This window comes from Schistocerca piceifrons, chromosome 7 (assembly GCF_021461385.2).
Source record: "Schistocerca piceifrons isolate TAMUIC-IGC-003096 chromosome 7, iqSchPice1.1, whole genome shotgun sequence".
NCBI classification, from domain to species: Eukaryota; Metazoa; Arthropoda; class Insecta; order Orthoptera; family Acrididae; genus Schistocerca; species Schistocerca piceifrons.
Window position 1 is genome coordinate 22325358 of NC_060144.1, and position 26066 is coordinate 22351423.

General features: G+C 42.4%; 1 protein-coding gene across 1 annotated transcript in view; it reads left to right on the forward strand.

The window, feature by feature from the left end:
- Nucleotides 1-26066, forward strand: part of LOC124805396 (myrosinase 1-like) — a 110068-nt gene that overhangs the window by 13434 nt on the left and 70568 nt on the right. Inside the window, exons 2-3 of the mRNA XM_047265958.1 lie at nucleotides 8352-8485; nucleotides 25235-25369. Of these exons, the coding sequence (XP_047121914.1) occupies nucleotides 8352-8485; nucleotides 25235-25369 (269 nt within the window). The remainder of the gene's footprint in view (nucleotides 1-8351; nucleotides 8486-25234; nucleotides 25370-26066) is intronic.

Sequence of the window (26066 nt, forward strand, 5' to 3'; positions counted from 1 at the left end):
ACGTGGGCCCCAGCGTGGTATATGCGATCGCAACGCACTCCAGAGACAGTTGAGGGATGTTTCTAGTTCGTAAATCACACTGTTTATTCAACGGGTGCGCGTAAAATTCCCGCGTTAGCTCTATTAAAACGCACATTTCTTCCATCGTCCACGAAAAGGAAAGTACCATGTCCAATCAATAAGGACACAGGCTTATAAAATTTCCATTACAAACAGTGCGTTACAAATTTGGAATACTTCTCCGCATAAGATAAACATTATTTCATCATTCCCACATTTTAGTAAAACCCCAAGGTCAGTCTTACTTGATCACTGTTCCTACCCAGTAGCAGAATCTTTGCGACATGTGAATTACGAAAGAAGAAGGAGCAAAATATCTTTATACAAGTAGCGCAAGCTGTCCTTTAGATTAAGCCAATCGAACAAAGTCATCCCTCAAAAAAAGGTGAACTTGTATTTACATAACATCAAATATTATACTTATATCAAACTAATAATAAAATATCAGAACCTAATAAAATCGCGAATGTTAGGAAAAAGATTGGTCGTGTCAGGACGCGAACCACCGCCCCAACAAAAAATCTCATTGTAGGACAGTGACGCTATTCATTACGCTTTTTTTTTCGTTGTTGATGGTTGTGTTTGGCCGTTGCGGACATCACATAACATCCGGTCAAGTTCGTTTGTTGCTCCTTCCACTCAGTTTTTTTTTATTACAGAGGCCAATCAGCTCTCTGACCGAACACGCTGAGCTACCGTGCCAGCAAACTAAACCAACATCACACATTTCGTATCTAATCATAGTATCTCACCGCTTGTTAAAAACCTTATTCGTAGATATGTTACTAACTGAAACTTAATTATAACAAATTGTACCAATAACAATGCGTTTTGGGTGGATGTTCAGTGTCTCGCTGCCTTCTAATTGCCTACTCTCATTATACGCAAGTTACAAAAATTCTTTTGCCACGAATATGATGTTTCTCATTATTTTATTGGAACGAATCACACAGTTAACAACGGGTTTTGCAGTGATTCTCAATTTTCTGGTGCTCGGAACGGCGTATATACATATAGGCTTGAAATGAATGCCAATATGGCGCCTCACAACTCTGTACTGAAAGGAGACGGCGTGCTTGTGACGTAGGTGGCGTTATGCCATCTCATTGGTCAACGCTCAGACGCACGCTCAGAATATTTCACATGCCAGACATTGCTCTGCACGTTCGGAAAGACGGCCAAGCGTGCTATTCCATGCTGTGACGTCAAAAACTCGGCACGCTCAAGGTTCGGATGCACGGTCCGTGTGCCGACGGCTTAAGTGTTGAACAGCAACGTGCACCCCACGTGGCCCTGCTGCCGGTTTGCGCGCCTAAGTTCGACACTGTCAGCACTCCGCGACGTGGTGTTGTCAGAAGACTGTCAGATTCTACGTCAGCAATGGTAGGCGGCCAACTGTACGAACTTCATCAGGCGAAGACCGTCATTTCAGGTACGGTTCGTAGACCGTTCTGGAATACCTAGGACGTAGGTTCGCTACAGTATCGTAATCGTGGAATCGAGTACTGTTACTGCGGACGCCATCGATTGCAGTGATGAGCTTCTTGAGAGCTGCGGAGCTCAAGTGATTAAAGGGAGCTAAGGTGAGGCTACGGCGCGATACTCGGTTCGCAATGACCGCAAGTCCTCCCTATCCTGTTATATTCGCTTCACAGGCTCTTTAGTGCTGTGTAGGCCCTCTCATACTGGTTCTTACTAAAAAAAAGTATAGTTTCTTTCGGAATCTTCTACGAGGTAACGAATACGGGTGTCATTTTTGTGTTTTGGTTTTCTGCCCCGGTCTATTTTCTGCTGAGCTTGTACCTCTCCCTCGGCGCGGTGTTGTAACGTGCCGAGGCCTGTGACATAGCGCTTATTTCCTTGGTTCTGTGTTTGTTTTTGACCGCACTTTGCTTGTAGCAAGGTGAACGAGTTTTATTAAAATGTTCCAATTCTCAAACCCTTACTTTTCTCTGCTGTAACTGCATTCCAATTTTGCCTGCTTCATTTGCTGCGTTTTTATATTTTCCCCTCTTCTTAATTAAATTCCGTTAGACTGTTGTTTCGGCACTTTGACCCACTGCTGCCGTCACTGTTTTATCTCTGCAGTTACTCGTGACATGGCCTCCGAGAGTTTTCCAACAGAGTTGAGTTGCACTCTGTATGTAGTTCCTTGACTACCACATTTTCAAGTGATTACGTTTGCTCAAAGATTAGAATTTAGTTGCATACTTCCTGGAGAACACGAAGAACAGTTTTAATGCTGCCTTTCGTAATTCGTGTGGAATGAAGATATAGTGTGCGATCGACATCAAAGTTTCATTTAACAGAAGCGTAAACTTCAAGACAGGTAAACGTAGGCTACTCCAGGTAGCTTTTGTCGCGTGCTTAGCGATCGTTATTACGTACATACTGTAGGTGGAACAGCGACCAGTACAATACTGAAAAATTACATTCATTTTCATACTTTATACATACTGGATGTTGTGGTCTAACTGTAGATTTATTGGTGAGTGAGAAAATGTACTGAATAACATTACGTCAGTATTTACTTCATTTGCAGACTAATAAATATAGCTACCGGGACCAGTATGCTTTTAGGTTCGTTAGTAGCTCCCAGTACATATGGCAAGAGCATGCCATTCATCCGTATTTTCCTCTGGGCAGCAGGTTAGGTGTTGAAGTGAGGACACGTACAAGAAAAGCATTAGTCAGTACTGAGAGGCGCAAACCATTTATTGGTGCAGGTACGATCGTGCAGAAAGCATCAGGCAGTAAACTATGCGACGTGTTTGAGGGAAGACTGCTATACGCAGAGAAGAAAGATCTAACACACTGAAGTGAGTACATATTAAGAAACCAATGATCGCAATATCTGCACTTACCTCTATATCTCTAACTCGTTGTATAATTTTTCATATACTTTTTCTTCCTTGGATACTGAGAGAAATCCATCTGCACAGATAAATATTGGCTGTATCACTCTCATCATGGTATTTCGATCTCTGTACAGGAATGCAACATCTTTCCGTTTATAAAAAAAAGGGTACTGGCTTACGTAAGTCAATAGATGTGTTAGGTGTACTTTCGTGGGCAGCCAGTTCTGCACAGAAAGTAGTGGAAAGGAGTTACTTAATAACAGTAACACACGTCTCTGAACGGAATTGCATATTGCACAAGTACTTGATTAGTTACGCACTCCACTCTTCGGTTCGCCTCTTTTACTTAGTATCTCTAGCATCGTCCTGCTGTGTAATAGCAGTGAAAGTCAGCACAAAGCCGCGAACAACGTGATTTCGATTTCTAATAAGATAATGCGAACGTGAAACATTTCAAAAACTTTCATTGTGTTATTTACGTGATATTAATTCGGATTATCGTGGGGCAACACACCTGTTGTTGGGAACAGTGAGGTTCGGTAACGCATATGATATCTTCCTAAGATAACTGACAAGATAGATTAGACGCCCACTGCAAATCAGGTGTTAGCACTAACACCTGATTCGCTGTTTATATCTTAACCTTCAAAAAAGCGAAACGCGGTCCAGTCCGAGGTCAGTGCCTAAAGTTACTGATAAACCTAAGGCAAGCGACTGATAGCGGTGCGCTGTAGGTGATTCACTGACATTCGCGTAAAAAATGCAGTTCTGAGCATTGTGTAAGAGGACGTGTTCCTGATTGGATTACCAACAGAACCTTCATTAATGTGTCATTTGGCCTCACCTATCTGCTTTCTTTTTGTGTTTTGTATTTACCCTGGTTGGGAGAAAGAGATCAGCTGAACTTACTGATACCGGACGTCGGCTTCGATCCGTGAAGTTCTGACAACGGGACGTATGAAGTCATCCATCGGCAAAAGTAAAGAAAAAAGACGATTCAAGTAAAGCCTTCGATACCGCTTCATCAAAATACAACCAAACTGTCACCTCTCGAGCCAATCTGTGTCTCAGGCTAGGCGACGGGTCAGTATATCACGAGAACTAAGACTTCGCTTATATATACTTTGGATTGGACGACTCGCGACGAAACCGTCACCTTTCAGTCTAACCTAGACCTTGCGCTACGCTACAAATAAGTCTATCGCCACGATCTACATTCTGAAAAATAATATAGACGCAAAATACTTACTGTCAGTCTTTCCACGGGTTCCGTAACTGCTTCAAGGCAAAGGCTGGTTTGGTTACTTTAGAGAAGACACGACCAATTTCCTTCTTCATCCTTGCTTTATTCGAGCTTGTAGTCGATCTGTAGTGACCGCATCGTCGACAGGTTATAGAACACTGAACTTCTTTCTTCTTTTTGCTTTTTGAGAAAACAAATGGATTTTCCATTTTTGCAAGATTTGAGCTCCATTTCACTCAATTAAATAACTGCAATCATTTCAGTTCGTAATTTGTGTCTTATTTAGCGAAATTTAGGAATAGGGTGTCATAATCACCGGCCATAATAAATGCTATTTATTCTCTGTTTATTTGTATATCCTTAGAGCTGTATTTTTGGGTTTTAAATTTAATTGGGTTCAATTTCGAAGTCACAAAGTTCCATCTTCTGCCACGAAATGCGGAAATCGTTGATTAACACGTCCACAAATCTAAACATGAACGTGAGAGAGCTCTGAAGTAATTAAGTACGGAGTCAGCTCAGTGTTAAAGAGTACTGATGGTATGTCTCTGAAAACGACAATACCAGTATCAATCATGGTCGATTTAGAGAAAGGACGTAATACCTAGATCACGGCAGCTTGAAGGAGATTCGAGCCCCACTCCTCCCAGTGATATAAACTGTGCGGCGAGAGCAGATAGTTTTAGAAACCCCGAACAACATTTGGTGGCCATCCATGATCAAATCTTTATTCTTTCGCTAGTGGCAGGAACAACACATGCCATTTTTTGATTTTACTCTGGAAACAACATTTTATCAATATTGTCAAAACAGATATCGTCTGATCATCTAATTATGCTCTGCCACATGTTGATGCTGTGCTGCCCGTAATGAAATACAGATTTTCGTTAATAGTTTCACATTTCTACGACATGAACAGACTGCACCGATTGTTATCTACAAGGTCGATAAACTTATTGCAACCTGTTCAGATAGCCAGGTGCTCTTCATATGGACTTCCACCCACTGACTTAAATGACAGTGTAATTAACTCTCGACCTCTCTCCGATAACGGTAAAATGATAAACGTTTCAAAACATCCTGAGGAACAGTACTTGAACCCTGCGCTATGACAGTCTCGACAGCTGCTTGAGCTATGGGTCGAGTTTTATAATCTTCACTGACTGCGTAGACCCAGCAATAAAAAAATTATTGATTGCTACGCAGAAAGAACATTTGTAGTCGAGTCACGAAGTGTGAGCAACTTGTTGACGAACTTGGCGTCCTGTCTGTACAGTACCTGGTATCGTTATCCACTTTCTCAAAGTCACAACTGTTCTCCTTGTTAATTATAAAACAAACTTAACAACAGGCATAAGTATCTTGTGGCTAAAATTACCAAACATTACCTTAACGTACATTCTCTAAGGGAGTAATTAGTTACGTCACAGACTAGCTTGGTTATACCGCCTCCCCCCCTCTCCGATGCCCTTTCATTCCTTTCCTCCACTATTCTTCCTGCCCCCTCTACTAACTTCTTAGGTTACACTGCGTGTCGTTCAGATAAGCCAGATGCACTCTGTAAAAGAACTCTAACCCTAGGAGGAAATTTAAATTTTGATGAAACTAGAAACATGTGAGGCTGTTTCACTTACGTACGACAAAAAGGAAGGCAGTCACCTCACAAGGGGGTGAGCACTGGGGATGTTTTCGGTTTAACTCCTGTTGGAGGAAGTTATCGGAGTCTCTTGATGTTTGATACTTTCCACTATTCTAACTTTTCGCGAATATTGAATAGACTTCTCCTCGCTTATGCCTATTGTGACTGTATTCCAGGTCGTGTGTTTGCCACTCAGTGAGTAACCCAGAGACTTTTCGGGCACTTTTAAGGCACGTGACGAAATCGTATCGGCTTTCCCAGTACACAGGAAGAGACTTGAATAAAATCATAATAGCGTTTCAAATCACAGACTTGTATTGCTTGCGCAATTACAAGTTCAATGGTAGAAGGATTGGGCCTGAAAATCAATTAATTAAAAACTCAGGGACTTTAATCTGCTTGTTTACACATTACAATCAATTTTCCCCAGTCAACTGAAACAACGGACAGCTCGTCTACGTAGAGCACTATCGAATGGTAGTGGTAATGGGGTTGAGTGACGGGGAAGGGAGAGGTTGGAGCAGTTTTCATGATCACCAATCCTGTAATTCGTAAAATAAACAAGACAGCGAAAATCTGCTAAGGTTCCAGGGGCCATTAATTTGAAATTCAACGCACGGCAGCGGCGGCACGTAGGGACTGTAACCTGACCCACGGTCAAAGAACTGGTGTAGCCACAGGTGCACCAACCTGCGCGTTGTGTGAGCGATCTGCCGCCTCTGCCCAAAGCTGTAGCAACAGTCTGCATTGCCACATCTAGTCAGGTTGGCTGCGGGAACCTGTTGTGCTGCGTCTGAGTAAACAAAATTACTAATAGACGCTCCCTCGCCGGCCAGAGTGGCCGAGCGGTTCTAGGCGAGTCAGTTTGGAACCGCGCGACCGTTACGTTCGCAGGTTCCAATCCTGCCTCGGGCATGGATGTGTGTGGTGTCCTTAGGTTAGTTAGGTTTAAGTAGTTCTAAGTTCTAGGGGACTGATGACCTCAGATGTTAAGTCCCATAGTGCTTAGGGTCATTTGAACCATTGTTTTTGACGCTCCCTCAGCCCAGCTGGTTGCGGTTCTTAGCGGGCTTCACTTCGTCATGAGTAATTACGCGGTAGTTGCTGTCATTTCCCTTGGCTTCCACTGTCTTGGAAGCAACCGTATAGGGTTACATTCAGCTTTAGTGAAGACATTCACGGTGGAAAGCTCATAGCAATTTCGTCCGTGGTTAAGATTCAAATATGCAATATTGTGAGGCATCAAGGGATCACCAGTTTAGTATTGGAGGGCAACGTGGAGGGTAAAAATCGTAGAGGGAGACCAAGAGATGAATACACTAAACAGATTCAGAAGGAGTAGGCTGCAGTTGGTACTGGGAGATGAAGAAGCTTGCACAGGATAGAGTAGCACGGAGAGCTGCATCAAACCAGTCTCTGGACTGAAGACCACAACAACAACATGCAATTTTTACCGCGATGCAACAGCGTTATGGTTCCATCAGTGTCTGAGCAGTAAACTGTGTCCCACTGCCCATGTCTGGTCCTCGAATTACGTTAATTACTCGCAGCTCGTTATATAGGTGCTATTATAAATCCCTAACATTCGTCTCTGTTTTTCTAACCAGTCGTTATCGTAGGGAATGGATAAGTCTCCGTTGTTGCGCAAGTGGTCGTATTTCTTTGTCCGTACATTTATCTTGACCCACGGCAAGCTAGCGGATCGCCGATTAATTAAAAAATGTGGGTTGGCAGATTTCCACTTTTTGTGGCAAAACTGCCTCTCATTTCTGTGTTTCATAGAGAATATGACTGGTTTATTTACATTTCTCTTCCTTCTACTGGTGTATGGTCTCCACGTGTTCCCTTCAGTAATCGAGTTAATAATTGTGGCAACATTTCCCTTTGTAGGGAAAGGTTGTCTGATGTCTCAACGGCTCACGAAGAAGAAAAATATAAGATAAGGTCATTTTAAACTGAAGGTAAGGGAAGCGATGACGGGCACAACCCCTCATTGCTCTCAGTTCCTCACGACGCCAAAATCTAAAAGCGCTGGTAACGCAACATTATTTTTACAAAATTTCATACCTATTTGTTTGTCAGCCGTCAGGTCGTGAATTTCAATCCAGACGTTAGAATTTTCACATTTTCTAGCCTCCCACATGTACACCTTCGCAACAGATCTCATTTTCGATCACCCAAATTAGCACATTTCTACAACTGAAATTAAATTCCCTACATGAGTTAACCCTGGTTGGATATGGATGTTACTCTTGTGACATGAAAATATACATTGGACACTTTTTCTCCAGACCAGCGTATGTAACTGCAATTAAATTACTTTAACGTGTGGAAACTGGAGTAGAAACTTAAAACGTTTTTTTCTAACAATAAGTGTTTTGGAGGACAAACGTCATACTTACTCTTTCTTAATCGTTCTGAGATCAGAGCTAATGAAAGAGAATCTTTGTAAATCGCAGATAGTAACCGAAATATGTCGCAGCCATCGAAACGTAGCTCTATTCGCAAGGAAAGTAGATTTATTGCTAAGTGCCGGTTGACGGTGTTGCAGGCAAGGGCGAGAACATCTTCGACCACATGTTCCACACCACGCCCAACTTAACGACGGACGGCACCAACGGCGACGTGGCCTGCGACTCCTACCACAAGTACGAGACGGACATCGAGCTCGCAAAAAACATGAGCGTAAGTATGGGCTCCGACATCGCATCTCACTCCAAGGCTTCTGTAAGAAATGGTAGATTTACTTACGAAAACCAACTTACACTGCAGCAAGCAGGAAGAGAAAACGTGTGTCTACCTGTACGTGCAGTATACAAAGCTTAACACGTTGCATAAAGGCGAGACTGTGATCTTGGGAACGACAGGGAAATGCCCACAGGTCATTCAGTCAACCGCGTTCAGCCAAAGGTTAGTACAATGTGCACCGACGAAGATAAGATACAAATGTAAATTTGGTGTTCCCACTTGTTTACTCTCAAGTGGACTGATAAGATAAGGGATGAGGAGCTTCTCTGCAGAATCGGCGAAGAAAGGAACATTTCGATAACACTGACAAGAACAAGGGACAGGCTGACAGCACGTATGTTAAGACATCAGAGAAAAACTCCACAGCAGCAAAGGGAGCTTATAAGGGTAAAAACTGTAGCGGAAGACAGAGATTGGAATGAATCAAACAAATAATTGGGCGTTGGGTGTTGTATGCATGGGCTGCTCTAGGATGAAGCGGTTGGTAGAGAAGGCTGCTGTCTCAAAATATAAAATTAAATTAAATTAACGTTTTAAAAATAAAAAAAGCTGTCAAACAAACCAAGACGAGTTGCATTACTCCCGCCATCTTTATTGTGTAGTAGTACAGGAGAATGAAAGTCGATTTTGTGTTGTTGTTGTTGTTGTTGTTGTGGTCTTCAGTCCTGAGACTGGTTTGATGCAGCTCTCCATGCTACTCTGTGCAAGCTTCTTCATCTCGCAGTACCTACTGCAGCCTACATCCTTCTGAGTCTGCTTAGTGTATTCATCACTTCGTATCCCTCTACGATTTTTACCCTCCAGTACGAAATTGGTGATCCCTTGATGCCTCAGAACATGTCCTACCAACTGATCCCTTCTTCTAGTCAAGTTGTGCCACAAACTCCTCTTCTCCCAAATTCTATTCAGTACCTCCTCATTAGTTATGTGATCTACCCATCTAATCTTCAGCATTCTTCTGTAGCACCACATTTCGAAAGCTTCTATTCTCGTCTTGTCCAAACTATTTATCGTCCATGTTTCACTTCCATACATGGCTACACTCCATACGAATACTTTCAGAAACGACTTCCTGACAGTTAAATCTATAGTCGATGTTAACAAATTTCTCTTCCTCAGAAACGCTTTCCTTGCCACTGCCAGTCACATTTTATATCCTCTCTACTTCGACCATCATCAGTTATTTTGCTCCCCAAATAGCAAAACTCCTTTACTACTTTAAGTGTCTCATTTCCTAATCTAAATCCCTCAGCATCACCCGACTTAATTCGACTAAATTCCATTATTCTCGTTTTGCTTTTGTTAATGTTCATCTTATATCCTCCTTTCAAGACACTGTCCATTCCATTCAACTACTCTTCCAAGTCCTTTGCTGTCTCTGACAGAATTACAATGTCATCGGCGAATCTCAAAGTTTTTATTTCTTCTCCAAGGATTTTAATACCTACCCCGAATTTTTCTTTTGTTTCGTTCACTGCTTGCTCAAAATACAGATTGAATAACATCGGGGAGAGGCTAAAACCCTGTCTCACTCCCTTCCCAACCGCTGCTTCCCTTTCACGCCCCTCGACTCTTATAACTGCCATCTGGTATCTGTACAAGTTGTAAATAGCCTTTCGCTCCCTGTATTTTACCCCTGCCACCTTCAGAATTTGAAAGAGAGTATTCCAGTCAACATTGTCAAAACCTTTCTCTAGGTCTACAAATTCTAGAAACGTAGGTTTGCCTTTCCTTAATCTATTTTCTAATGTAAGTCGTAGGGTCAGTACTGCCTCACGTGTTTCAACATTTCTACGGAATGCAAACTGATCTTCCCCGAGGTCGACTTCTACTTGTTTTTCCAATCCCCTACAACCATGACTTATTAAAAACTGATAGTTTGGTTATTTTCACATCTGTCAACACCTGCTTTCTTTGGGATTGGAATTATTATATTCTTCTTGAAGTCTGAGGGTATTTCGCCTGTGTCATACATCTTTCTCACCAGATGGTAGAGTTTTGTTAGGACTGGCTCTCCCAAGGCTGTCAGTAGTTCTAATGGAATGTTGTCTACTCCTGGGGCCTTGTTTCGACACAGGTCTTTCAGTGCTCTGTCAAACTCTTCACGCAGTATCATATCTGCCATTTCATCTTCATCTACATCCTCTTCCATTTCCATAATATTGTCCTCAAGTACATCGCACCTGTATAGACCCTCTATATACTCCTTCCACCTTTCTGCTTTCTCTTCTTTGCTTAGAACTGTGTTTCCACGCTCCGATCCGTAGAACGCCAGTTTTCTTTCTCCTGATAACGACGTCCTCTTGAGTAGTGCCCGCCCGTAGATGCGAATGGGGGACTATTTTCCCTTCGGAATATTTTATCCAAGAGCATGCCATCATCATTTAATCATTCAGTAAAGCTGCATGCCCTCGGGAAAAATTACGGCTGTAGTTTCCCCTTGCTATTAGCCGTTCGCAGTACCAGCACAGCTAGGCCGTTTTGGTTAGTGTTACAAGGCCAGATCAGTCAATCATCCAGACTGTTGCCCCTACAACTACTGAAAAGGCTGCTGCCCCTCTTCAGGAACCACACGTTTGTCTGGCCTCTCAACAGATACCCCTCCGTTGTGGTTGCACCTATGGTACGGCTATCTGTATCGTTGAGGCACGCAAGCCTCCCCACCAACGGCAAGGTCCATGGTTCATGGGGGGGGGGGGGGAGGATTTTGTGTTATGTTATGTTTATCATATTGATAAGCTTTTTGAAAGTGCACACCGAATAAGGAAAGAACACTGCTGTTTAAAAAGACATGCCTCTGTTCATTATTTACGTAACGAACGAAGTTCCAAGAAATGCAACCATGCTGGTTAGCGTCCCCATAGTGTTTCCCATTTTCCTTCCAGAAAAAAAATTTGGAAGGTCAAGATAAATAGAGCGATCTGATATTAAAATGTACATGAATAGCAGAGATAATACACCTCAACTTCTAGATATGAATGCAAGCAGAATGTAATTTTCATCAGCAGCGGAGTGTGCACTGTTATGAAACTTCCTGGCAGATGAAAACGGTGTGCTAGGAAGCTTCGTATCAGTGCGGACTCCGCTGCTGAACGAATATTTCATTCTGGAAACATTCCCCCAGGCTGTGGCTAAGCTATGTCTGCGCAATATCCTTTCTTCCAGAAGTGCTAGTTCTGCAAGGTTCGCAGAGGAGCTTCTGTGAAGTTTTGGAGGTAAGAGACGAGGTACTGGCAGAATTAAGCTGTGAGGACGGGTCGTGAGTCGTGCTTGGGTAGCTCAGTCACAGTTCCGTTCCAGCCACGCTTGCTAGTGGACGTTGTTTACTGTTGCGCTGCACCTCTGTGTTTACATCGCTGTACTTGTGCTTCGCCGAGTGCTGGCCGTCCGTTAATCTCCGTGTTCGTTCATATTCCTTGTGATCTGATCGCTCCTGCTGGTCATGCTGCTGCTAATTGGAATTTCGGTTGTTTAACCGAAATTTATTCGCTGGATTAACCAGGGCTACAAACCTCAGGGACAATATTCTGGTATTTGCTTTTGACAAGGAATACCTTCCTGTTCAGCCTACATCCCTGGAAACAGATGACTGGATTACACAGATAATTTGTCTCAACTCTGAAACCGTCCCTACCTGGCAACTGGATCAGGAAAAGTACTGCGTTTTTGTCAAGTTATTCAGTGCTGCGACTGATGATAAAGTATTACGAAAGTGCGGCTATGACGTAGATTTTGTGCATAGAAATGGTTATAAAAGTAAGGTTTCTATCTACAGAACTGACATTGATTACAAAACCGTTCGTGTCTTGAATCTTCCCATTGAAACTGAAAATGATGAGATTATGGAAGCTCTTTCAAACTACGGAGACATGAAATCAATTGCAAATGAAAGATGGTCGCCTCGCTTTAAACTGCAATGTTTCAGCGGGGGCCGCTGTGTAGCGATGGACGTTAAGACAAATATTACGTCTCACAGAACTGTTTGTGGGTATAAGGCACAAATTGTTTGTACAGGTCAGGAAGCTACATGTCACATATGTAACGAAACAGGCCACTGCAGGCAGGAATGTCCGTGACAAACTGTTGTTCTTAAAAGTGATTTGATACGGCGTCAGAAACTTACCTTAAATGATCTATTACCAAAGAATAGCACGGATCAACTGGTTGAGGATGTTAACGCAGCGGGCCAAGCTCATGTCTCCCTTCACGATAACAGTCAATTTCTCCCGTTAACAACAAAGGGGAACCCTGTCACCACCACTCGTGAAAATGAAATGCAACCAAAAAAACGACTTCTGGAGACAAACGATAGTTGTTCAGAGGACGAGCTGACCTGTACAACTCCCTCAGTTCGCAAGCAAAAACAGTGCGATGAGGAGGCAGAGGAACCGGAAGGCAGAATGCGAATGGAAACTGATGAACAGAAAGGTAATAACCATATGGTACCAGAAAATGAAGTGGGTGTAGTCAGTCTTAATTTGCAAGAAACCACAGGTGAAGTAGCAGACTGCAAAGATCAGCAGCTATCTTTTAATAAACAAATTCAAGGAGAGGTTGCAAAACTGCCGTCTCCATTTGTTTCCCTCGATCAGGAAGTAAATGGTATTAATAAAGGACAAGGAAGTGGTGGCCAAAATGAAATTACGGGCAACACCGCAGGGCAGGCGCCAGCGACAGAAATTGCGATAGCGTCTGCTACTGCCCCAGATGAGCCGCGAAGTAAAATCAAAACGCAAACAAATGTGAATGTAGCTCGTAACCAAGGGAAGGGAAAATCCGGAAAGGGCGACCCAAGCCCACAGAATGTTCGGTACGAGACGGTCCTACACGAATCATTGGAGGAAAAATCAGGAAGTTTACAAGGAAATCAGCCTGCTAGCGGTACAAGAGAAAACCTCAGAAGTAGAAAAAAACGAGACAGTAACTAATATACTGATTGAAGTGTTATTCCATGTTCAGTCTTCCGAGAAAACTGTTAATAGTTTAACTGAACCCTGACCCACAGGATACTAAATTAGTTCATCAAAACAACTATATAATGATTTGTAATATACTATTACTTTGTCCAAAATTCTGCATACTCTTTGTCTAGCTCTTAGAAGAGCCTTTGTTGTAGTTTGTTTTCTTGTGCCGTCGTCTTGAGTAGCCATGAGAGACTGGTCTAGTATGGTTGCCGGTAGTATAGATTTAATCGAAGCCCTGTCTTAGCAGTCCGTTGTCCGGGGTACACCACTTTGGAGGTTGTCTACACGTCGCACTACAAAAGATTCGTGGGAATCATAATTGGTGCAGCCAAACGTAATATACCTCGAGGGCTCAGGAAACAATACACCTCTTGCTGGAGCCACATAATAGAAAACTTGTATGCAGAACACCAACAAACTGAAAACCCTGATACTGATAAAATAATACTAGAACAGCTAAATGAAGCAAGAAAGCAGAAATGGATGGACCTGACGCGTAGTTTAAATTTCACTCATTCATACAGAAAGGCATGGGGATTATTAAGAAAAATTGGCACTGCAAACAACGTCTGCAATCAGCAACCGAAGATAACGCCATCAGAACTGGCACTATACATAAAATCAAGAGCTGAGAAGGTCCCTGTAGACACAACCATGAAAGAAAAAGTAAAGAACGAGCTGAATGAAGTCAATAGGCACCTCCATGATAACACCACATTCGCAGACCCTTTTCTGAAAGAGATATAAATGAGGCCATCAAAACACTGAACATGAGAAAAGCCGAAGGATGGAGGAACTTGGCTGATATACTCAAGACCGGAAGGGTGCCTCAACAGTTCTAGATCGCACACACATTAGCAATCCTCAAATCTGGAAAGCCAGTACATGACCCATCAAGTTACCGACCAACTGCACTGTTGAGCGTGTGCTTCGAACTACTGGAACGACTCGTCCATAACAGAGTACAAGGAATAATAAACAACGTAACCCCAACACATTAAGCTGGATTCAGAAGCAAGCGGAGCTGCTGTGAGCAGGTCCTAGCCTTGACGTCCAACACTGAGGCTGGATTCCAAAAGAAACTAAAGACATCAGTGGCCTTTGTTGATCTATCAGAAGCATATGACACAGCGTCGCTAGATGGACTCCTGCTGAAGTTAAAAAAGCATGTCCCAAGTAAGAAACAGACGACACTTGTGAAAAATATGTTAACCAACCGTTACTTTAAGGTTAGCAAGTCGTTGAAAAATTGGTACCCACAAGGGTCCGTCCTTGCGCCCTTCTTTTCAATCTGAACACCAGTGACTTGTCAAACACTGCTAGAGAAAAGTATTGCTATGCCGACGACCTTGCCATAGCCATACAAACCAGCACACTCGAGGAAGGAGGAACTATGTTATCTAGAGACTTAGAAACTCTCAATACATACTACAAAGCACGGAGACTCCAGCGAAATGCAGCAAAGACAAAAGGCTGCTCATTCCATCTAAACAACAGAATTGCAAACCAGCAGCTGAATGTGAACTTCCGCCAACAAAAGGTTAGACATAATTGGCAGTCTAAATACTTGGGTGCCACACTAGATCGGTCTCTGACATATAAAAAAACCTTGGAAAAAACAAGCCAAAAACTAAAGGCCCGAAACAATATAGTAAAGAAACTAGCTGGTACACCATGGGGTGCCGACGCATCGAGTCTACGTACTACGGTACTTACGCTGATGTTCCCAGTTGCCGAATACTGTGCTCCAGTGTGGCCACATAGTGCCCACACGAGCAAGCTGGACGTACAGCTGAACGAGCGAATGAGGATTACTACGGGCACATGAAAATCCACCCCGATCCCCTGGCTGCACAGCGTCAGCAGCGTCCCACCACCTGAATTCCGACCTTAAGAAGCAACCAACCGAGAATGGAGGAAACTACACCACCCCGACTACCCACAAGACCTCCCAGTTCATACAGTCTTAAACAACCCTCCCCCAGACCGCTTAAAATCTCGCAATCCACTGTGGCATAATGGAAGGAACGATGAGAAGTTCGACATTAAAGAAGAGTGGTGTAAGAGGTGGAATGCTGCAACAACAGCACATCAAGGTGATCAAGACCCAACTGCCAGCCTACCAGGATTTCTTCTGCAGGGAAGTGACTGGATAAGACTCAGCAGAATAAGAACTGGCCACGCCAGATGCACAAGTGAGGACGCCGAGACTCTCCAGCCTGTGACTGTGGGACCCAAGAACAAATTGTTCAACATATTGTTAGAGACTGTCCTCAGAGGAAGTACCCTGGACCATACAGTGACTTCATTAATGCTACTCCCTCTGCTGTTAGTTATTCAATCATTAGATATTGAACTATGATTAAATGTATCCGTCTTATTTTTAACTTGCAATTATATCAGTTAAAGTAGTCAATAATATTAAGTTAGTAATTTTCACAACTTAAAAATGTGTATAAAATTTGTGCCAAAAGTAAAACTAAACTATACGTAAATATTTAACTAGATAGGCAAGTAAAATTAAACTTTATGTACCTGTCAACGTTTGCTGTTGTTGCCATTAATAAATAAGTAACTATATAGTGACAGCGCAATGACGTAGTCTTATTCTGTCACCACTGTAAAGATAAATAAGATTACGTCTGGTTTGAAATATCGGCACTTAAGGAATTTTTGTACGAATCCGCGACTTATATTGCCCTGTTACAAGAAGTTCTAATGTCGGGTTTAGTCATTCCCGGTTATGTCAGTTACATTAACGTGCCTCACGAAACAAGCGTTGGAACAGCTGTTTTGGTGAGGGAAGGGATTCCAGTAAGTGAGGTGGAACGACTGGAATCCGGAAGGGAATAGCACTAAATATTTATGATGTGACTATCATCAACTTGTATGCCCCTTCAGGAAGTTCTCACCGAGCTGACAGGGCATGTTTCTTCAAATATGAACTGATATACTTGTTAAGGAGAAATCCAAGATAGTTATTACTTGTAGGTGATTTTAATTGTGATTTAAATCGAAAAGTTCGGTTACCTAATTTTAATTTCTCAAATGAACTAAAACAACTAGATACTGGTTTAGAATTAAAGGATCTATGGGATATCAAATACCCCTCCATTTTTGAGTTCACTTATGTCACGGCAACATCTCGTTTCAGAATTGATATATTAGATATTTATAAAAATATTGAAACTTCCGTGAAAAAAGTAGAAAGCATTCCTACGTACTTTTTTCAGACCATTCAAGTGTCTTAGCTCGCATAAATCTAAGAAGATAGCCAGTTCGCCGATTCAAGACTCAGAGGAATTTGAACACTTCCTTGTTAGTAAGTCATCATTTAGAAGACCTGATTAAAGAAACACGGCCAATATGCCTGCGTGCTCATAGTAGATATGCCACTGCTATCGACTGGTGGGTTAAAATGGCGAAGCCAAAGTCGAGGAAGGTTCTTATTCAATACAGTGCCCAGAGTGCAAGAGAAATGAAATGCACTATAGAATATTACTATTCCGTTTTGAGAGGTCTATATGATAAGGTTTCAGCAGGTTCGTTACGTCGGATAGCAGACCTCAAAAAGGTCAAAGCCAAGTTACTTAATATCATGAGAAATCAAATGGAAGGGTTGAACACAAAATCGAAGGCAAATTCGGCGTCAGAAGACGAAACTACTTCCCTGTATCATTTAGTGAAGCATAAGAAAAATGGAAGGAGGGCTTTTATTGATGAAATTCGAACAAAAAATGGTAAGATTCTCAGAATCCAGCAAGATATCATGGACGAGATTTATCGCTATTATTGCGAGCTCTATTCTGTACATCAAAGTAGTGATGCTTCCTTGGAAGAATTCCTTGACATCCTAGCCCCACAGCCGACAGAAGATGACAACGAAAATTTTGTCGAGGTAGTGAGTGAAGAAGACGTGTATGAGACTCTGTGCGCCTCACCACCAAAAAAATCCCCAGAATCGGATGGTCCGCCAGCAGAGTTTTACATCCGTAACTGGCAAATAGTGAGTGCGAAAATCACGGACATTGTTGAATGAAGTTATTCAGGGTAAAATGATTCCGACTGAGTTTAAGGAGAGTAAAATTGTTCTCGTGCCAAAAAATAATGGAAACAAAGATTTAAATAATTTTCGTCCAGTTTCAATGCTGAATTCTGATTATAAATTAATAGCTAGAATAGTAAACAAGAGAATTTCATGCCTTACAGATAAAATTATTATCTGTAACAACCATAAAGTGTGCTTTATGTTTTTTTAGGTTTTTATAAGCCTTCCATGTAGTAAATCATGAATATCTTCTACAGACATTGAAGAACATAGGTATAAACGATAGGGTCATACAGTTGATAAAGAACACAGCAACTGGGATAAATGCCAAAATAGCGGTGAACTGTCAACAATAAAACGAGGCGTTCCTCAAGGAAATCCTCTGTCCATGTAGCTCTTCGCCATTTCACTTTAACCTTTCTTCCGACGTGTCCACGCTGGATTAAAAGGCTTAACTTAACATTATCAGGAAATAAAACAGTTATAAGAGGCTATGCTGACGATATAGGGGTTATTATAAGGAATAATGAAGAGGTAACCACGCTAGCAGCAGTGATTGATACGTACTGTAGAGCATCTGGAGCCAATGCAAACGAAAAAAGTAAGATGTTAGATCTCAGAGGTTTTGATAATATCAACGTCGCGTGGGCAAAATTAGTCCGACAACATAAAACACTTGGGATCACCCTGACAGCATACCCGATGAAAATGACGGCTTTAAATTGGAAAGTTGCAGCAGATAAAGTGCAAGGAGCCGTTATAGAGAATTTAATTCGATATATGAACCAAGTTCAAAGAACAAAGTATATCAACTTATGCATCCTTGCTTATTGTACGGCCCAGCTGTTTCCAATACAGAGAATGACAGCAGGGAGAATAACGTCCAGAATCACAAACTTTTTGTGGAAAAGTAAAGTGTTCAGAGTAACTGCTAAAGTAGGCACTTTAGATCCTAAAAATGGTGGACTAGGATTAACTGATATAACGGATAAAGCCTCTGCACTTTTTACCAAAAGGCAAGTCAATTTAATAAGAGAATCGCGAGAAAGCATAACCAGCCAACTTTTCGAGATCACTAAAACTCGAAGACTGCTTTCCCCGACTGATGTGCAGAATATCAACAGTCGTTTACAGCATGTGAATGTTTTCTATGTTGAGTTCAGTTATGTAAGTGCCGAAATCAGACAGTCACGACACTTGACATCAAGACCGATAATGCGGGAACGAAAGAAAAGCGAAGGAAGGAAGAACATACAACGGCAGTTTCCAAACACTGATTGCACTGAGATTTGGAAGAACATTAGTAGAATTGTGCTCACGTCTAATATAAAAATTTCGTGGTACAAGACAGTCAACAACATAGCACCAATGAAAGACTGTACGCAATCGGACTCTGTGAAACAAATTTATGTCAACAATGCCATCTCGTTGACTCAATAATTCATAGATACACTTGCATCGGTCACATGAATAATTGGAAGTGGATCCGAGAGCAAACAGCTCTGACTACAACGACATCCCCTGAGAGTATATCGCTGTCATTGATACACAGGCCTGAAGCACGCTGTTTCCCAGAGGCAAAAAACAATGCTGTGTACTGATTGCTGGGAAATTTCGTTAATTACTTGATTAACAATCTAGGATCCGACAGCACCATAGAGTTCAAGGTACACATGCTGTGTGAATACCGCAACAGTAGAAGGTATTCGAATCATAAGAAAAAGTTCAGTACTATGTTAAAAATTAAATTTGAACGTATGGGCATTGGTTATATAAAAAAAAAAAGAAGACGGTGTTGACAGTAATGTATTGTGGCTCCCTTAAGGATATGATTTATATTTTTACTGTAAATGTTTTGTGGGTGCTTTCTCTTCTTCAGAAAGTAGTTTTTGAAACTTTATAAGCTAAGGTTCAGAACTTACGTGACAGTCAGATTGTGCTTCCAATAGTGTAAAAAAAAAAAAAAACAATAAAGCTGCATTATTGGTTTACAGTATAAATACGAAAATTGTCAGTTTTTATGGAAATGTCTTTATCGACTGGTTAAAACCATAATACTGTATCTGATACAATGTAATATTCAATGGCTGGCAAATTGCCCTGTTCATTTTTGCACTGTGATGTGTAAGTCAGTTTTCCAGTGAAAGATCTATTATATAGGTCTAATCGCTGCAGATAATTAACATTCCATTAATGTCCAGAAAGTATAGTTTGAAGGCTAGTCCACTTGGTAACATCTCTTTTACGCCATTCTCAAGTATTTAAGAGATTTCCTAATGTGATTATTAAATTGTTTTTGTGTGCCTTGGGCATAAATCTTCCATATTCTGTATACGTTTTGATAACTTCCTTACAATTGTGTGAAATGCTCATAACTAATCTGACTGATCTGAGAAAGTTAAAGATCAGTTTCTTCCCTCAACCTGTCTCTCACGGAGACGATTTCCTTGTATGCATTAATATATTAAAAATCATCCGACAAACTTGCTGGTAAATCCTATTACTGCTTCTGTAAAGATTGGAGCACATGTAATTCAAAGAGCAGTTTTTTTATTTATTCATGTTTGAAGAAGTTTGAATGTCTTTAAAAAAACTTTTCTTCATATTCAGATTAATTCTTTCTGGTAATTTAGTCAGTAACACAATCTTCCGTTGTATTTGTTTAACATCGGCATAATTGCAATGATCAGACTGTTTTTGTTTAAATCATTTCATGTATAACATGTGTGCATGGTTAGTACATGTACTCAGTATGTATTTGGAATGTGTTATATGGTTCCTTCAATAAATGCTTTAAAAAAAGTAGCTAGAACACATGCCTGCGAAAGACAAAGGTCCCGAGTTCGAGTCTCAGTCCGGCAGGACTGCCAGGAAGTTTCATGAATGCAAGAGTACGTGGCCAACAGCTGAAGGCTCACAATGTGTGATGATGTGTTAATGACATACAGTCTACAACAGTGTGCTACTGATATGCGATCTACACGAACATACAGAGTAATCAGTACTATAAAAGCAACGATAAAGCACATGTAGAGAAAATACAGTATTCTATGAAGAAGGAACACAAGAAACACGTACATCCATAACAGCCAGTACACACATTGAACCACCAGTCGGCCCTTGAATATGTTACGATAGAAGTGCAAGGCACGCGATCACCAGTTTATTACAAATTCGCAGTCATAATTCTGCCAAAGCGTAAGGAATAAAGATAGCTGCGGAAGTGTTGGGCCCACGAAAAATGAACTAGTTCCGCAATAAAGCCTGAGGTGCTTGTCGAAAAACGGTTAGAATCAGTGTCTGGTGGTTGCAAGTTCGTACCGGAAGAAAATGGAACATTTACACACCCCTCTAAAACAAGGAGTAGGCTGCAGTTGTTCGGGTATACGAATAACAATAGTGAAAGTTTTCGTCAGTGACTCAAACGTATGATGCGAAGCGTGAGCGTGGTGTCCTTGTGTAGAATTGGAAGGCGCGCCATCTATCTGAGATTGACCGAGGGCAGGCTGTGATGACCCGGAGGCTCGGCGGGAGCATTCCGAAAACTGCATGACTTATTGGGTGTTCCAGGAGTGCTGTGGTGAGTGTCTTCAACACGTGGTGAAACCACGTCCAGACGTCGGGAAGTTGGGCGGTCACAACTCATGACGGATGTCGGACGTCATATGCTGGGCAGACTGGTAAAACAGGACAGGCGGTGAACTGTGCCGGAAATCAGACTTAAGTGTGTTTGAACACACCGTGCACCGAACACTCATAGCGATGTGCTCCGCGATCGACGACCCATGCATGTGCCAATGTTAACACCACGACATCGCCTTGGCGCAGTGACAGAGCGTTGCGTTGCGTGGTCTGATGAATCCCGATACCTCCATCATGCCGATGAGAGAGCGCGAATCCGTCGTCTTCCAGGTGAACAGCTCCTTGACACCTGTACTGCCGGACGGAGACAAGCTGGCGGCGGCTCCATTGTGCTCTGGAGAACATTTACGTTGGCAGCCATGGGTTCAGAGGAGCTCGTGCAAGGCACCATGACGGCCAAGGACTATCGTACACCAGTTAGAGATCACGTACATCCCTTCATGTTACCCGATGGCAGTAGCATTTTTCAACAAGATAATTCGCCATATCACAAACCCAAGCGTGTGATGGAGTAGTTCGAGGAATACAGTGGCAAGTTCCAATAGATGTGTTGGCCCCCTAACTCACCAGATCCCAATGGAACACAAAACAGACGTGATCGAGTGTGGCGTCAGAGCTCATCACCCGCCTCCCCGAATTTACGGAAATTAGATGACTTGTGTGCGCAGATGTGGTACCAGCTCCCTCCAGTGATCTAGCAAGGCCTCACTGCGTTCATGCCACGACGCGTCGCCGCTGTTATCCGTATCAGTTGTCAGGTAGGTGGTCGTAATGTTCCGGCTGATCAGTGTAAAGGTAGATGAGATGCTATCCAAGCCTGCAGCCTGCAATGTTGCGTCTCACCACGAACGCCATCTGTGGAATGCCCTCGATGCGTTACACGCATTAGTCGTGTTCAGGACAGTGTTCTGCGTAGTTGGGACTGCAATATGTCTAAGTTGAGAGCACTGGCAAGTTGTTGGGTCTCGTATAGTGGGTGAACCCGTAAGCAAGGTAGCCGTAATGGCTGGTCTTTTGAGAGACGCCGTATCGAAGATGTATAACGCATAGAGGTAAAGAGCAAGTACTTCACTCGCTAAGTGACAACGTGGATGGAAATGTATCTTCACTGAACGCGACGGACAGTCGTTGAAGAGAATAATCACTAAAAAGAAGATTACGAAAGCTGCAAAAGTCACTGAAAAACTGAATGTCACTTACAAACTGTCAGCACCAAAACAACACGAAGGGTCTCCGTAAATAGGGAACTTCTGGGATAACTGGAATTCCAAAACCGCTCATTAGCAATGCAAATGTCTGTAACAGGATATCGTGGTGCCGAAGCCGTAATACCTGGACTAGGCAGCAATGGAAAAAAGTCATTTAGTCCGATTAGTCATGTTTCGCACTGTGTCCAACTTCTGACCAACGTTACGTCCCAAAAATGAAACATTGCGGGGTTTGACAATTATTTAGGCAGCCATTATCGTGATAATTTGTGGTCCCCACTGTTACTCTACAAGGTCGTATAACCACCAAGGAGTGGGTGACCATTTTGGCTTATCAAGTCCATGCCGTGGCACAATATTTGTTTCCCAGTGGTGATGTGTTCCGAACGCCAAGGCCCTTGTTCACACAGCCTGCACCGACCCGGGTTTTGTGGGCACCAGGATGAATTGTCGAGTCTCCCCTGGACACCACAGTCATCAGATCTCATTACTACTGAGCCTTACGTGTTTACTTTAGAGAGAAGTGTGGTTGGTATCCACCTTCATCATCGTTACTTAAACTTGTTGCTGTTTTTCGGGACGAACGGTGAAAGATACCTTTGAAAACCATTCAGCTTCTGCATTTAACCATTCCGGGACAGCGGGAAGCTATTTTGAATGGCAACAGTTTTTCTACACCGCAATGGACACTGTGTTTCATGTTTTGTGTTTCCACGTTTTTGACCACCCCGTGTCGAAGCAGAGTATAAGACAAAGTGTCTGAAACGCTGGTTCTTCTATCATCTTGTGGAGACTGAAGCAATCGGAGTGATTGTTTGTGGCTTGCAGCGCCCAACTAAAACGACTAGATAAGTGCTCGAATTACGGTGCTTAAAACGGCACCTTTAACCGCCAGCACGGTATCTTCTAACAGGTAGCAAGTTAGGAATTGTCATATACAAATCTCCCACATCAGCGACAGCAGTCTTTCTGTTTTGTTTCGCTGATTCATCATGATCTCTCTCTCGGGTAGGACGCTATTTCACAGCAGCTCCATCGTTGCTACCGTTTTCTTCTTTTATCGGATAGACTCGAGATGGTCGTCTTTCGTTTTCTGGACGTCATACAAGAAGGATGCATTATATATATATTTTGATACGTTCTGAATTTTAATTTTAATTTTACCTCTGCAGAAATAAATTCTTAATAATATAAATACCGCCTTCCGCATTGTTTGTTTGTATTAAGCAAACCCTGTATATTTTGTTGTTTCCCGGAGCAAAGCAAATATTATTTGGCTACGTCGTCTCTGAGTGAAAAGAAATATTATAATGTGAAAGATAAGACAGGAAGGTGCAAGCTGGAAAATTTTCTGACAGTATTTGTCCAGCGTTGGGAAGAGACTTGGTGGCGTACAGTTCCTGAGCGGCAGTCTCTGCGCAAATGCACTGGGTTAAATTCAAAATATCTGCGAGGTGATTCATTAGGTGAAGTCATGCGCCACTGTTGATGGTGACTCGCCCATCGGGTGTGAACGTTACGCTCGGCGGCCCTCTTGTCCTATTCGAGAGAAATAGGTAGGTTCAAGCCCTCACGGAGGTTTACCAACAGTCGTTGTTCCCGCAAACCATACGCAACTGGAACAGGAAGAGGGGAAAGCAGACTCCGCCAAGAACCGTAAGGTGGTTAGCAGATGTACACAGATGTGAGTGTAGGTGGGGAGCAGGCTATGTACCGGCATCAGGTTTCAGCCTGTCCCACATCTCCTCATCATCACACAGCACAAACATAGCGCTGCATTATACACTGAACTACAATCTACAGAAACGCATACGACACAATTCTCTGTATGGTGACAAAAGTGGCAACTGACTTTAATTAACGAAGAGTGTGAAGCAATCCACATGAGTACGAAAATCAATCCGCTAAATTTCGGCTACAGGATAATACACACAAATTTAAAGGCTGTAAATTTAACTAAGTACCGGTACTTAGCGATTACAATTACGAATAATTCAAATTCAAATACTCGTACAGATAACGTTGTGGGGAAAGCAAATCAAAGACTGCGATTTTTGGGCAGAACAGTTAGAAAATGCATCAGGTCTACTAAAGAGTTTGCTTACACTACGTTCGTCCGCCCTGTTCTGGACTATTGCTGAGCGATGTGAGATGCGCATCAGATAGGACTGACGGAGGAAATCGAAAAAGTTCGAAGAAGGTAGCTCGTCTCGCATTATCGCGAATAGGGGGGAGATAAACACGGATATGATACGAGAAATGGGGTGGCAGTCATTAAAACAAACGCGTTTTTCGTTGTGGTAGGATCTTCTCATGAAACTCCAACCACCAACATTCTCCTCAGGGTGTGAAAATATTTTGTTGGTGCCCACCTATGCAGGGAGAAATGGTCATCTTGACAAAATAAGAGAAATCAGAGCTCGCACGGAAACATTTAAGTGTTCCTAATTCCCGTGCGCTCTTCGAGAGAGAAAAGGTAGAGAAAGAGCTTGAAGGTGGTTCGATGAACCGTCCGCCAAAGCATTCAATTGCGAATTGCAGAGTAACCGAGTGTATTTAGATGTAGATGCATCCACAAGGTAAGGGGCCGTCGTCCGCGGAGAAAGAATACCCTTTTTAACACGAGCCTAAGTCAACCCAGTGGGATATTCCACCTAATAATGCTACACAACCTTTACATCAGAATATGTAAAGTTTTATGCACGTGTACTAAAGGGATAGCAACTTTTAACAATTCGTATGATGAGAGGTACAAAACTGTCTGTTCAGCATAAGATAAAGTACGTAGTTTTATATTTTTAGTGACGTGTCAGTGCTGTTGCAGGTGGATGTCTACCGCTTGTCCATAGCGTGGGCCAGGATCCTCCCAACTGGGGACATAAACAACATCAACCAGGAGGGCATCGACTACTACAACAACGTCATCGATGGACTGTTGGCAAATGACATCGAGCCCGTGGTAAGAATCAGGCTTTATTGTCTATAGTATATGAGTATTGTGAACATGTGTCGCATGCTTTCGGTGCCACTGTCAACTGTGATACCTCTTGACATTCGGAAATTAACAAGATTTGTCCACTCGAAAAATTCAGAATTCAGAGAGAAGAAAGTAAGACTGATATTTAACGTTCAGGTGACCATTAAAGACAGATCGCAATAGCAAATTCAAGAAAATGTGGAAAGAAATCGGGGAACACCTTGCAAGAATTTGTCGGATTTCGTCTTAACAGATTTACGGAAATCATGGGGAACTTAAATCTGGAGCTCTGGACGGAGAATTGAGCCTCCGCCCTCTGGAATACGAATCGAGAATATCACTGCTGACCGCGTCTCTCTGTGAGAGTAGAAAAGTAAGCGTGCTACTGCGCTCTTGCTTAGATTAGGAGAAGGACCGACGATAGAAACGTTCCCACCCTGAATTAGTCACAAACTATTTTCGTACTTTGCTTCTGAAGACAGTAAATTCAATAGCGATGCAAATTTCTTAGAAATGTTCTCTTCTAAGAATGGTTAGCATATAATAATTATATGTTATTCTGAGTACGAAAATAACCGCCGTTAACGAGAGAACGGAGACTGTGGTGTTTACGCTGGGCAGAAACAGCGCCCTACTGCCACATTCTCTGCACTGCTGCTGACATTCAGTGTGAGTGAGT